General features: G+C 34.0%; 1 protein-coding gene across 2 annotated transcripts in view; it reads right to left on the bottom strand.

The window, feature by feature from the left end:
• The window catches only part of ACOX1 (acyl-CoA oxidase 1), a 60,650-nt gene that overhangs the window by 24,023 nt on the left and 20,643 nt on the right, over window positions 1-15,984 (bottom strand). The window contains exons 3-5 of one of the 2 annotated variants that reach the window (XM_051995053.1): window positions 4,510-4,670; window positions 1,747-1,854; window positions 411-530 (exon numbers count right to left, since the gene is read on the bottom strand). In XM_051995053.1, the coding sequence (XP_051851013.1) occupies window positions 411-530; window positions 1,747-1,854; window positions 4,510-4,670 (389 nt within the window). The remainder of the gene's footprint in view (window positions 1-410; window positions 531-1,746; window positions 1,855-4,509; window positions 4,671-15,984) is intronic. The other variant, XM_051995054.1, reaches the window with a different exon arrangement.

Genomic DNA, 15,984 nt, shown 5'->3' with positions numbered 1-15,984 from the left:
TTGGGACTGGGGGAGGGGGAGTGGGCAAGGGAAAACATATCAAACTAAGAATAATAAACTCAAATTATATTAATTTATTCTTAAGCTAAATATAAGCCGTATTATATATAGCACTATTCTAATAACAGAAGGCTTCCTTCATTAGAAATGACTCTAGGTATTATTTCTAACTGGAAAACAATAATCTAATAGTTCCCCCTAATGCTAATTACTTAGGCAGTCTTTTGAAAATTGTGAAAATCTACGTAATCTATCTACAATCTAGTTTCAATCTCCATCTGGGTATTTAAATATAAAATGAAATAAATGGCTTCAAAAGTCAACTACCTAGTGCTAGGAATGCCTTTACTAAAACAACCAAAGTGGTTAATTTCGTTTCCCTCCTTGGTACTAAATAAACAGAATTTTACCTGGCAAAGGTTTGTGGGTTCCTATTTCACGAATAGGTACAATGAAGGCATGTAATCCATAGCACTCTCCCTTAGTGTACAGCTGAGCCAGAACTATGGCGTGATTTGAAGTTTTCCCAACTGCAATATTGAGACCAAGAATAAGCATAGTAAACAAAAGCTTTTTTTATTAAAGCTTTTTATTTTTAAAACACATGCATTTCCAACATTTACCCTTGTAAAACCTTGTGTTCCAAATTCTCTTCCTGCTTTCCCCTATCCCCATTCCTAGACAGCAAGTAATTCAATATATTAAACAAAAGATTCTTTTAAAAAAAAATCTCACCAATTAACTTAATTATCTTTTAAAGGTCTGAACTATGCTTCTAGGCTATATCACACAATTCCCAGAAACATTTTTTCAAATTAGAGCACCAATACCGAACATTCAGAAACAGGATCCACCTCCACAAAAGTTTTTGCTAGCATTAACTCCATTTCCCAGGATATTTTGAATCGCCCTTTTCTTTCTTTCTTTCTTTTTTTGCTGAGGCAATTGGGGTTGTGCAAAGTCATACAGCTAGAACATGTTAAGTGGCTGACGCCAGATTTGAACACAGGTCCTCCTGACTTCAGGGCCACTGCTCTATTCACTGCACCACCAAGCTGTCCCAGAACTGCCCTTTTCTAAAAAAGGAAATTCATTTGAAATTTTTCTTAAATTTTTGGACTGTCTCTAGAAATACTTTTTCCTTTTTTTCTGTCAAAGTTTTATTTGATACCTGACTTTATGCAATTAGACCTATAAAACTGAACTTTTTACTATTGATCTTACTATAAGAAATATACTCAAAAGGAAATATATTCAAATGGGGCGAATATGTCATTTACTCAAAGGTGTTCATATCAAAAATAGTGCAGTGGATAGAGCACTGGTCCTGGAGTCAGGAGGACCCAAGTTCAAATCCAGTCACAGACAGTTAATGCTAGCTAAGTAACCTGGACGATTCACTTAATCCCAATTCCCCTTTAAAAACAATAACAAAGAAATAGGTCAAATATGCAACAATAAAGGAATGGACAGGTGAAGTATAGAATATTAACTATGAGGAACAATATCAATTCATGAAAAGTTTATGTGAAAAAGGAGGAACAGAAGATTACAGATATATTACAGTTATGAAAAAAGATTATATATATCTATTACCTAATGATTAGTAACAAATTTGGAGTGATTAAATTCCTTTTCCATTTGTGCATATAAATACACATTGTAATATATCACCTTGATATCTGAAATAGAATCTTATAATAAATCTTAATTTCTGACTGTGAAAATGTATATAACATTACTTACGTCCACCAGGCCACCACTTAATGGAAGTAACAGTAGGGCTGTTGAGAATAAACTCCTGTGTTTTAGGGTCATAAGTTGCTGTGGTTTCCAGGCCTCGAAGATGAGTTCCTATTGAAAAGAAATACAGTTAGTTTATAAAAAGCAAGAGGAAAATGAGAATAATGTGGAAATTCCTGAATTAAGACAGCTTAATTCTTCAATTTCTCTCACTGCTAATTAAAAAAGCCCCTCATATAGATGAGCTAAGAAACAATGTGGTCGAGTAGATAGTTGGTTTGCCTTGTAGTCTGGAAGATGAATTTGGGTTCTGTTTTTATCAGATTTTTAACTATAAATCATTTAATCTCATACTGCCCCAGAAAACAGATTAAAAATACAGAGGAAGGAGTTTCCATTTTCCACAAAGGGGTTCTTCTGCCACTTAAATCAGAAGGCCAACAACAAAAAAAAAGAGCTGATGAGTACAAGTAATAAGCTTTCTATTGAATGCCCTAATGTATAGGCTTAACATAGTTTCTACATTAGCCTTATTATTAAGACACCACTATGTTCAGATCACCTTAAGCTACACCTATTTCTAAAAACAGTATTTCCTCCAAGATTACAATATATCACTGAATGAAATCATCTCAAAGGGGTTTTAACCGTTCTTTTTGAACTCTAAATTGGGTATATGCTTGTTTCAATTAACAAAATATCTATCATAATTATTCAGTATTTATGGCATTACAAAGGGTAACATCATCTGATGAAAGAAAAGACTAATAAAAATAGTCAATTAGACAATATTAAAGTACATGCAAAACAAAGCTTTGTTTATGCCTTTCTTTGACTTCCCATAGCTTACTATATAGCACCTGGTACATGATAAACAATAAATGCTCTCTGATTGAGTGAAACAGGTATATCAAGATTGTAAAGGAAGGATTTCATTTTGGGGTGTAGTAAGATTAAGGGTGGGGTGGGGTGAAATGGAGAAGAGAAGCAGGAAAGGACCAGAGACAGAAGGGATTCTACACAATGCCCTCTTAAATTCCTGAAAGCAAAATAGCAAAATATGCATCTTCTTTCAAGCTTTCAATGCTAGGAAGCCACTTGCCATTTTATAAATGAACCTGCCTTTTAGACTGACTACTTCTCTAGATAAACATTTGAACTATGAACAAATCTAAATGTATTTTTAAGTTAAAACAGACCCCATATTTTTTGAGAACAGCAGCAAATCTAGATACTGCCTAAAAATTAATGAACAAATAACTCAGAAATTTCTAAAGTTATGAGTAGTGTTAAGAAAAATCCTCATTTTTCTACTCTTGAGATTTCTTCTTACTATTATAAAACTACACATAGTAAATATTTCTTTTACTGAAAAGCAGCCATTTTAACTTCCATCATCTTTTTTGCTTTATTTTTCTTTAAAATATACAGACAAATCAACCAACCAGGAAAAGCCCTTCAAAAGAAAAGCATGAAAATATCTAATAAGCCAAGAGAGGTAAAGACAAGATATGAGTAAATAAATGGACAGTTTTCTATTGTGCAAATCTAAGATAACTCCATTTCTAAGGCTATAGAGTTAAGCTGCTGTTGAATGAAAAAGAAAAAAGATTCTGTTTGAGTGGAAGAAAAAAACAAACCTATAAGTACACAGCACAAACCAGGTAATTTTTTGAAAACTTAGAGAAGAATGGAAGTTATAGTAAATGATGGTAGTTAATATTAAGTTAGAAGAGGGGTGTCAAGAGGAATAGCATTTACAATTAACGATGGAAAAAAAAAAGGAACAGAAAAGAGAAAAATAAGGAACTCAGTGTAGGATGTGAGAGCTAATATAAGGGAATATTGTCGCATGTAGTCTGTTTTTTAACTTAGCAATTCCAAGGTAAATGATTCAGATCTGTTCTGCAGGCAGTATGACAGTGAAAATAACACAGGGCTTTGAGTCAGAAGATTGAGGAGCAAATTTGCTTCCCTTGTCACTTACATCAAGTCACTTAACCTGACACAGGTTCTTAACATTTATTTGTCATAAATGCCTGCTCTATCATATACTACTGAGGTAAGTAAATATTATGATGTAACATTAGTTAAGTGTTTATACTAGAGATGATTACAAGATCACGGCTTAAGTCACAAAAAAAATGACAAAACTGATGACAGAAAGATGAGTTATAGTGAAAAGTTGAAACACTAAGCTTCGATGGGCTTAAACCCTTACAAATCACAAGGACTGACTTTATACCCTTTATCTTTAAAAGGAAGGCAACCATATCTGACCATGATAAAAATGTATAGTTAGCCAATCTGTGAGATCATGTAACCATAGTTATTTCCACTGAACAAGGCTTAATTCTTTGCCAAGACAAGACATATAGAAGCTTTGGACTTTGAAGTTGTTTTTTCTTCCCTTAAGATTTTTCCTACAAGAAGCCCAACCAACCATTATTCCCAATCCCTATATTTTTGCCTGCCTGCATTTTTGATTTCCTTCACAGGCTAATTGTATAATATTTCAGAATCCGATCCTTTTTGTACAGCAAAATAACAGTTTGGTCATGTATACTTATTTTGTATTTAATTTATACTTTAATAGATTTAACATGTATTGGTCATCCTGCCATCTAGGGGAGAGGGTGGGGGAAAAGAGGGGAAAAACTGGAACAAAAGGTCTGGCAATTGTCAATGCTGTAAAATTACCCATGTATATAACTTGTAAATAAAAAGCTATAAGAAGCCCAACCATCCCAGAGGAATGTACCATACCATGGCCCATTTCTGTCTGGGCATAAGTGCCAATAATCTCCAAGTTCCAGGATGGCATGAAGAAGCGTTCCTGCTGCTCCTGGGTTGCCTGGTGAAGTAATGTGGGCAGAAACATGCCCAAGTGAAGGTCCAGAGGCTCAGGACGCCCACGATGCACAAAGCTGTGAAGGCATGCAGTGATGGGCATTTGAGGGTCACAGATGCAAGAGATTCATCAATTTGGGAAGACAGATTAAAGAAAGGAGACAAAAAAGACCTCATGTAAGAATTAGGTATGCAGATTTCAGCCCAGATTTGGAGGACTGTCTATTTCTGTACCAATTTTGAAATGTAGGTTATTTTGATTTATGTACATAATACTTTCTAGTACTTAAACTAGAAATTATAAAATTATTTTCCATGGGATGACTGGTTACTTATAGAAAAATAATTATCTCATGGATCAAGTGCCCATGTAGTAAGAAAGATCTTTAAAGGAAATAAAAATTTTAGAATAGGTTATCTTAAATTAGGAATCAAATCCATATCACTTTATATGGAGCAAAGAGCTGAATGAGAGGGTTTGGTACCATCTATGGTACTTTTAATGGCACTGCTATGATATGCAGCTGCTCTGACCTTTGGAATCAGACCTTTAAGGTGACTTTGGGGTTTATTAATTGAAACTAATAAACAAAAGGAAATTGAGTTATGCCTACCAAAAGCCAGTCATTCTTAAAATAGCTTTTCTATACTGGTATTTTTTTTTAAAGTTTTTAACATAAAAGTCCCAGTACAGGTTTCTGATAACAACAATCTCAAAAAAACAAAACAAAAACCCAATACCCTAAACACATTTTTTTCAAAAAGATGTAATTATACTCTGAGCTAACATAGAAACAGACAGTGCTCCTCATCCCAATCATTTATTCAGAAAATCAGTTATAGAGATCCAATTAAGGAAAGTATAAATAACTTTAAAGAGATAATGCATAGTAAGCCTTCATTTGTTATTATAACTTAGAACATTTAATTCAGTTAATTTCAAATTAATTTTCCAAGATTATTTCCATTAAAAATTTATAGGAATCCAAGAATGCTATGAAAGTTGTTGGGTTTTTTTTTAGATATCACGTGTAGTTATGGTAAATGTCACAGATCCTTACAGCTGAAAGGAATTCCATCAGTTTAACCCATAACACAAAGAAATCTCAATTCAAATGATAATTGGGTCTGAATAGACTAGTATTTTTATAAAATTGTTTGGGTATTCAAATTTTGCCATTTCTAGTTATAATTTTATCTTCATGAAACTCTATGCCATCCTGAAAAAAATGTTTAATAATGATTTTACAAACTTTCCATTTTTAACAATTTCAAACAAGAAATGAACAAAAAGTCTTCAGAAATCCATTATTTAAAGAGGACTCAAAGCTGTGTGGCCCTGGGCAAATCACTTATACCCAACTGCCTCAGCAAAAAAAATAATAAATAAATAAAGAGGGCTCATTAGTCTGAAAACCAACTCTTCCTTTCCCATTATCTTGGTTTCAACTTGGTTCCCATCTCTACATGGTTTTGACTTCATATCATCATTCCTTTCCCAATCCACTTGGAAAAATCCATCAATAAAAATTTATTTTTAATAGCTTTTTATTTCTTAAAATACATGCAAAGATAGTTTTCAACATTTACTCTTGCAAAACCTTGTGCTCCAAATTTTTCTCCCTCCCTGTTTCCTCCCTCCCCTAGAAAGCAAGTAATTCAATATATATTAAACATATATATGTTAAACAGTTATTCTAAACATAATTCCATTATTTATCATGCTGCACAAGAAAACTTAGATCAAAAAGAGAAAAAAAATGAGCAGACAAAACACAGCAACAATTAAAAAAAGTGAAAATACTATGTTGTGATCTGCATTCAGTCTCGAATACAGATGGTTTTCTCTCCATCACAATTGTATTGGAATTGATCTGAATCACCTCATTGTGGAAAAGAACTAAGTCCATCAAAGTTGGTCATGCTATAATCTTGTTGTTGCTGTGTATAATGATCTTCTTTCTGCTTCTACTCACTGCACTTAGCATTAGTTCATGCAACTCTTTCCAGGCTTTTCTGAAATAATCCTGCTGGTCGTTTCTTACAGAACAATAATATTCCATAACATTCATATACCAGCCATTCTCCAATTGCAGGGCATCTACTCAGTTTCCAGTTTTTTGCCACTACAAAAAGAGCTGCCACAAACATTTTTGTACATGTGGGTCCCTTTCCTTCCTTTAAGATCTCCTTGGGATATAATCCCAGTAGAAACACTGCTGGATCAAAGGATATGCACAGCTTGATAGCCCTCTGAACACAGTTCCAAATTGCTGTCCAGAATAGTTGAATCAGTTCATAACTCCATCAACAATATATTAGTATCCCAGTTTTCCCATAATCCCTCTAATATTTATCATTATCTTTTCCTGTCATTTTAGCCAATCTGAAAGGTATGAAATGGTACCTCAGAATTAATTTGCATTTTTCTAAACAATGATTAAAATTTTATTTTTAAAAAACAGTTTTCCTCTATTTCATAAACACTGTTTTAATGTAGCTGTATTGCTAGATACAAGCATTTTCATTTTATATAATTTTATCATACTATGGATCATATCCATAGAAATCTCTTCTCTCTCGTCTGTTTATGAATTCTTCCCCTAACTTGAGTTATGAAAAGTAAGACCTTTCATTCTATTGTCTTTATGTTGTGGTTTAAAAAATTTTATTTTAATACATTTTAATTTATTTCATTAAATAATGCAGAATTATTTAAAAATGTGCTACAGAGATAAAAAGGACTCGGGAGTGTATGAAGTTGGTTTATATACAGTTCTTAAAGAAATAGGTGATCCACTCACAAGGATGAGCTTTTTCATTTCCTATCTTGAGGTGCAAGGTCCCTCCCTTATCACTCCACTAGTTGAAGATGATAAAGTTAACAGATTCATTGGTGCTTCCACTGCATGTTTCTTCTTGATATGTTCCCCCTCCCTCATCATATAACCCATGTTAAAAAATAGCAGAAAACCATGACCTAGGCATAAAGAACGAGCTTATAAATAAATTAGAGGAACATAGGATAGTTTATCTCTCAGACTTGTGGAGGAGAAAGAAATTTGTGACCAAAGATGAACTAGAGACCATTACCAATCACAAAATAGAAAATTTTGATTATATCAAATTAAAAAGCCTTTGTACAAACAGAACGAATGCAAACAAGATTAGTAGGGAAGCAACAAACTGGGAAAACATCTTTACAATTAAAGGTTCTGATAAAGGCCTCATTTCCAAAATATATAGAGAACTGATTCAAATTTATAAAAAATCAAGCCATTCTCCAATTGATAAATGGTCAAAGGATATGAACAGACAATTTTCAGATGAAGAAATTGAAACTATTACCACTCACATGAAAGAGTGTTCCAAATCACTATTGATCAGAGAAATGCAAATTAAGACAACTCTGAGATATCACTACACACCTGTCAGATTGGCTAAGATGACAGGAAAAAATAATGATGAATGTTGGAGGGGATGCGGGAAAACAGGGACACTGATGCATTGTTGGTGGAATTGTGAACGAATCCAGTCATTCTGGAGAGCAATCTGGAATTATGCCCAAAAAGTTATCAAACTGTGCATACCCTTTGATCCAGCAGTGTTTCTATTGGGCTTATACCCCAAAGAGATACTAAAAAAGGGAAAGGGACCGGTATGTGTCAAAATGTTTGTAGCAGCCCTGTTTGTAGTGGCTAGAAACTGGAAAATGAATGGATGCCCATCAATTGGAGAATGGCTGGGTAAATTGTGGTATATGAATGTTATGGAATATTATTGCTCTGTACGGAATGACCAGCAGGATGAATACAGAGAGGCTTGGAGAGACCTACATGGACTGATGCTAAGTGAGATGAGCAGAACCAGGAGATCATTATACACTTCGACAACGATATTGTATGAGGATGTATTCTGATGGAAGTGGATTTCTCTGACAAAGAGACTTAACTGAGTTTCATTGGATAAATGATGGACAGAAACAGCTACACCCAAAGAAGGAATACTGGGAAATGAATGTGAACTATTTGATTTTTGATTTTCTTCTTGAGTTATTTTTACCTTCTGAATTCAACTCTCCCTGTGCAGTGGGAGAACTGTTCGGTTCTGCAAATATGTATTGTATCTAGGACATACTGCTACATATTTAACATATATAGGACTGCTTGCCATCTTGGGGGGGGGGGGGGGGGAGGAGGGAGGGAGGGGAAAAAAACGAAACATAAGTGATTGCAAGGGATAATACTGTGTAAAAATTATCCTGGCATGGATTCTGTCAATACAAAGTTATTATTAAAAAAAAAAAATAGCAGAAAATTCCTTTGGAGAGGAAAAGTTAATATTATTTGAACTCATTAAGCACGCTCACTCAGTACTTACCTTTCATCCACTTCTTGTTTTAGGGTGATTTTTATCAATTTGTCAGTTCAGTGGTTGTGATGCGGGTTATGGTCCCTTTAAGAATTGATTTATTCCTTTTTTTCTGATTGCCAATCCCTCCTAACTGATGCATTATTAATCCAGGAAGCTAGGGCCTTTGATTCACAAATCCTGGTCAAAAGCACCTCTTTGAATTTCTAATAGAAGATTCAGGCCTGTCCCAGCCCCCACCCAGATCTGGGCCAATTTGGGCTCTCTCAGCCCCTATTCTAGAGATCTGCTCTGGTTTCCCAACTCCCACCAAGTGAACTCAAGCCCCCACTGAAATCCAGCGAGGAGCCAACTTGGAACTCCAACTACGGGCCCCTCTAACTGAATCTCTCATTATAAAAGAGTCAAGCTGGAATCCTCTCTTTGCAGAGGTTTCAAACATGCCAGCCTTACGCCTGGCAAGCCAGGAATCTCTGTCCCCTAGAATCCTGTTTCCAGTGCCCTCTTATCTCTACCTTCACCTAGTTCCTTAACTATACTTTAACCTTACTTCCAAACCCCATAATAAACCTCTTTTATCAATCTAGCTTTTCAGGCCTGTAAATTCCTTTACAGGAGACTCTCGCGTCGTTACTAGACCTTATTTAACTCTGTATCCTTGTGCCAAATCCAAAGGGGTTGCAGGGGAGCTCTATTGACTACCTGTATCCTGAACCTGCCACTAGACCTCAATTAAACCCAAATTTCATTTAGGTACTCCATATCTAGACCTCATCAGTTGTTTTGTTCAACTAGTTTGGGCCAGCTAATATGACCTTCGAGTTTTCACTATGACTCATCTTTCTGTCTTCAGTTTTAGATCATTTTAATCTGGTTAATACTGACACATTTCACTTGCATTTTCCTCGAAATTTGTCTTTGTTCCTTTATGTTAATTATTATTTTGCCTTCTTATAAAATAAGAGGAAAAATGGCATTGTATATAGAAGTCAAGTCTTGAGTTGGAATGTCCTAAGTTCAAGTGCAAAGAGAATTTAGCTGTGATCCCAAGCAAGTCATGAACCCTATCAGTAACCTCCAAGATTTTCTAGATGTAAGTTACAGAATGCTGCCTCATTTCTGTATTGGTAGTAAGAACTTCCTAAACCAGAAGAGGCATGAATTCACAATATTCCTGAATGTGACTTGAGCCAGATTAAAATACAACTGGAAAATATTTAACAAAAATAAATTATAATAAAATAAAGATAACATTTCATTTTCAAACTAAGATTATATGTGGCCTGCAGATCTCTTTTATGTATAGATGAGTGGCCCCATATCTCTTTGAGCTTAACACCACTATTCATTCAAATCCACTGAAATGACATCTTCAGTTATTTTCAGTTATAATTATATTCAGTTATCATGAAAGTAATCCTCTCTGTAGGGTGACTCTAGGACTGTCATTTTTATTTTATTGGTGCAAGCCAGTAAGAACATTAAAATCCCTCTCCAATTTCTTTATGTCTATAAAGAATATTCTGAAATTGAATTTGTGTCAGAGAAAGTTAACTCAAAGATATTTTATGAATTTTGTAGTTACTATATATTTTTTTCTTCCTATCTTTATCTTCTGCTTGTTAGAGGTATATAAAAATACTAATGATTTATGTGACTCTATTTGGTATTTTGCTGCTTTGCTGAAACTATTACAACAATGTCTTCATGAGTTCTCTAAGATTTTCAAAGTCATCTACATTCTATATAAAATAGGGATGAATCTGGTAATGTTTATTCTCTTCCTCTTTTGTCTTATTGCTATGGCTAACGTTTCTAATAATCTGTCAATTAATAGTGGAGAGAAGAGGAAGCTTTGTTTCATGCCTAAAGTTAAAGAGCAAATCAACAATGAAGGTTTCTCCATTATAAAAAAATTCTATTCTTTTGTTTTAGATAAGATATTATTATGGGCCAGAATTCTGAACTTGAAACAAGGGTGCTTATAAGGTACTAAGTGGAATTGATGAGACAATGGTTATCTAGTTTTGCATGGTTTGGTATGACTGATTTAATCTTACAACAAATAATGGTTTCCTAGTGATATAATGATTGGTTTATACTCAATGTGGAACATATAAGCAGGAAGTGAGAGCCACAGAGGATAAGCGCACTAGAAGCTCTTGGAGCCAAGGAGACAGAAATTCATTTCACCTTTAGTCAGGTTCCTGGTGGCTGGCCTGGCCTCCTGCATTTCCCCCACTGAGACCAAGGCCAGTCTGAAAAGCTCTCCAGAAAGCTGCCCATACCCAGGAAGGAGATAATAAAGGATTTGGACTTTAACCCCTGGCTACTCTTGTGGTGATTACTGAACTGAACAGAAGGCTGCTCCCAGAGACCCCAAGAAAACCAAACCAGAGGACACTACAATGAATGTTTCTGAATTATACTAAGAAAAGATCTTTCCATTTTAGGATTTTTAACATGAATGCTCATTCTCTTTGATCTAGCAATCTCTCTATAGAGCTAATACTCCAAGGAAGCAAGTAATAGATTTTCCATAGGTACTATGGAAACACTATTTAATCTCTATTAAATTCACACTATTTAAAAGTAACAAAAAAATAAAGAATCAAATATTACACTACTCAGGGAATAGATGAACAAAGTATGATACATTTTTAACAAAAAGAATGATGTGAACATTTTAGAAAAATATGGGAAGATTTACACAAACGATAAAGAGTAAAGAAAGATGAACCAAAAGAATACATACAATAAGAAGTGTATGATATAATAATACAGAATAGAATTCAGGTCAAATACAATGACCAATGTTGGTTCTAAATGACAGACTCCTTCATTCCTTGAAAGTGAACTTTTAGGAGAACATAAATGGGCAACTGCATTTGCCATTTTGACATGTATGACCTACATGAACTACAGGATTAGCTTCAATATCTGATTCCCTTCAGTGTCTCCTTTCTTCCCCTAAGTTGTACAAAAAGACTTAATAGCCAAAAAAGGACTTCAACAATCTAATGGTCCACTCCTTTATCTAGCCTAATTGATTGGTTCCTTTTTGACTTCATACTACTAGTTATACTAACAAGGGCACATCTCTTCTCAATCTCCAAGTAGCTAATAATATACATTTTTCTTAGCTAGGACACTTTTCCTCCAGGAAAAGTGGTTAACTGCACTATAATGACCAGCTATCTTTTTTTTTTTTTTTTTTTTGGGGGGGGGTCTCATGTAATATATGAATATTGCTGGTCAAACTGTGAATGATACATTTCCATCAACTACTGATAAAGTGTGCCACACTCTAAATAAATAAACTGAAGTAAAATCTGTCTCTGATTCATATGTATTGGCTTACTGACAATGGCTAGTCAATGACCTAAAGAAAATTCATTAAGGGAAGATAAATTATAAAAGCAAAAATTTACATGTGCTGTCAATCACATGACTGGTTTTCTTTGACTCTTTTACCATTAAAAAAGTATCATGAAAGTAATTATAACAAATTGAAAGGAAATTTGGTAAGATAATCAACTAAACAAAACCTTCCCAATGGCATTGAAAATGGAAGAACTATAGATTAAAGTAAACATGGAAAAGACGAATAAATATTTTTATATAAAACTATTTTCTCCATCATGCTGTGGAGTCAGTACATCTAGGTTCTAACCCTGCAGCCTCTATATTCTTATAGAGGAGGTCAGAATGGCATTCAGTAAAGTAAATTCAAGCAAACCATCTGACTTGGACTGGGTGTATAGAGAGAGGAAATCTATGCTGGAGATAGTACAACCATGAGGGCATTGAAAAGGATTCAAGATATTTGAAGCAGGGGAAGGTATCAAAGGCACAGAAAAAGCCTCAGACATTATTAAAACTATAAAAAAGGTGAACAAAAAATATCAATAACTACTAACTAGAGGCCTAGCCCCAAGTATATAAAATTCTTACAAGTGCTATCCATCTGTGAATTGAGGGGATCCTTCAATAAGGATATCATTTTAAGGATTTCATGTCTCTAGGAGTTAGCATTAAAAAGTGCTAAGCACAGTAAGAAATGCTTGTTGACTGTCTAGCCCAACTAATGTCATTACTGTTTCTCATACACCAAACTTGGCACATAGGAAGCACTTGATAAATGCTCACTGAATTACTATGGTCTAGCCCACCTGACTTTACTTTTGTTGTTCACACAATGAATTCCATTTTCTATCTTTGTAATTTGACTTTGCTGTTCCTGCTGCCTGGAATGCTCTCCCTCCTCACCTCTACCTTGAGAAACCCTTATTTATTTTTCAGAGTCAGGTCAAGCAGTACATAAATATCTGATCCTTTAACTTTTTGTGTCCTCCCTCACTAAACTACCTTGAATCAGATACATATAATTACTTACATACATGTTGCATCCTCCAATAGAACGTAAGCTCTAGAGGTCAACAACAGTTTCATTTTTATCTTTGCATCTCCATTGTCAGATACAGTATCTGGCACACAATAAAAAGTTAAATGTTATCTGTAATAAATATATTCTAAAGAACTTACAGGGAATCTTTCTGATAATAACATACTATCCTCAACTTATGCGATCAATAACCAAAGGATCAAATAATGTTACTTTTATTATTATGTCTAATAAAAACAATAGCTAACATTCACATAGCACCTACTCTCTATGCTTCAACAACCCAAAAGGTCAAGACAAAATTATCCATGTCTTTCTTTACCAATCACAGTATCTTTAAAAAACATTTTCCCCCAAAATTTAAAAACATTTTTATTTAAAGTTTTGAGTTCTTGGAAATTGAGTGGCTTTCTATCAGTTGGGTTATGGTATATGAATGTAATCGAATATTATCCTTCTATAAGAAATGATGAGCAGGCTGATTTCAGAGAAGTTCAGAAAGACTTACACAAACTGATTCTGAGTGAAGTCAGCAGAACTTGCTATTGTACACAATAACTGTGTTGGACTTGCTCTTTTTAACAACAAAGCAACCCCAAGAAACATAAGGTGGAATATGCTATCCACATCTAGAGAGAGAATTAGGGAGACTGAATATGACATAGTGTTTTCTTTCTTTTTTTTTTTTTTTAATAGTTTTTTATTTACAAGATATATGCACGGGTAATTTTTCAGCATTGACAATTGCAAAACATTTTGTTCCAATTTTTCCCCTCCTTCCTCCACTCCCTCCCCCAAATGGCAGGTAGACCAATACATGTTAAATATGTTAAAGTATATGTTAAATAAAATATATGTATACAATAACACAGTGTTTTCACCTTTTTTTGGGTTGCTATTGTTTCTTTGCTTGAAAGAAATCTGTTTTCTCCTGTTTTTTTTTCTCTTTTGATCTGATTTTTATTGCACAACATGAAAATGGCAACATGGAAATGTTTAAATTAAGTATTTAAACATGTTTAAAATAATTGGAGATATTTAATGTATATCAGATTGCTTACTGTCTTGGAGAAGGGGAAATAGGGAGGAAAAGAGAAAATTTTGGAACACAAAGTTTTTTAAAAAATATTTATTTTCAAAATACATGTAAATTATAGTTTTCAACATTCACCCTCGCAAAACCATGTGATCCAAATTTTTCTTCCTCCCTTCTCCCTATTCCCTGCCCTAGAAAGAAGTAATCTAATATATGTTAAACATGTGCAATTCTTCTATACATATTTCATATTATACTGCACATGAAAAATCAGATCAAAAAGGAAAAAAAATGAGAGGAAAAAAAAGCAAGCAAACAACAACAAAAAAGCTGAAAATACTACTTTGTGATCCACATTCAGTCCCCACAGCCCTCTTTCTGGATGCAGATGGCTCTTTTCATCACAAATCTATTGGAATTGTTATGAGTCACTTCATTGTTAAAAAGAGCCACATCCATCAGAGTTGATCATCATACTATCTTGTTGTTGCTGGATGCATAAAGTTGTTTTTTTTTTTTTTTTCATAAAGTTTTACAAAAAAAAAAAAAGTTAAAACCTATCTTTACATGCATTTGGATGTAAAATCCAAATTTTTTTTTTTGGAAAAAAAAAAAAGAAATAAAATTTTAAGTTTCAAATTTTATTCCTTTCTTCCTCCCCTTTCTTGTAAGGATAAGTAATCAGACAAAGGTTATATATGTGCAATTAGATAAAACATTTTCATATCAGTCATTTTGTACTTGAATAAAAGAAAAAAAATCAAAGAAAGTAAAAAATAGCATGCTTCAGTCTGTATTCAATCAATCTGGAGGCAGATAGTATATGCTTTCTCAGTCATATGGGATTGTCTTAGATCATTGTATTGCTGAGAATAGCTACATCATTCACAGTTCTTCATCAAATAATACTGCTGTTACTATATATAATGTTCTCCTGATTCTGTTCACTTTACTATGTCTCAATTCATGTAAGTCTTTCCAAGTTTTTCTAAAATCATCCTGCTTGTCATTTCTTATAGCACAATTCCATTACAATCATGTACCACAACTTGTTTAGTCATTCCCCAAGAAGTCAAGTCCCTTTGCTTTCCAATTCTTAGCCACCACAAAAAGAACTGCTATAAATATTTTTGTAGAAATAAGTCTTTTTTGGGGGGAGTGGGGGGAGGGATAAATCTTTGGGATATAGACCCAATGTCAAAGGATAGGCACAGGTTTATAGCCTTCGGGCATAGTTCCAAATTGCTCTCCAGAATGCCTAGATGAGTTCACAACTCCACCAACAATGCACTAGTGTCCCAGTTTTCCCACATTATCATTTTCATTTTTCCTCAAATAGCCATTGTGACAGGTTTGAGGTAGTACCTCAAAGTTGTTTTAATTTGAATTTCTTTTATCAATAGCGATTTAGAGCATTTTTTCATTTGATTATAGTGTTGATTCCTTTGAAAACCACCTATTCATATTCTTTGACCATTTGTCAACTGGGGAATGAATGGCTTATATTTTTGTAAATTTGACTCAATTCTCTTTATATTTGAGAAATGTGGCTTTTATCAGAGATACTTGTTCCAAAATC

Source organism: Antechinus flavipes, chromosome 4 (assembly GCF_016432865.1).
Source record: "Antechinus flavipes isolate AdamAnt ecotype Samford, QLD, Australia chromosome 4, AdamAnt_v2, whole genome shotgun sequence".
NCBI classification, from domain to species: Eukaryota; Metazoa; Chordata; class Mammalia; order Dasyuromorphia; family Dasyuridae; genus Antechinus; species Antechinus flavipes.
This window is presented reverse-complemented; position numbering and strand designations above follow the sequence as displayed.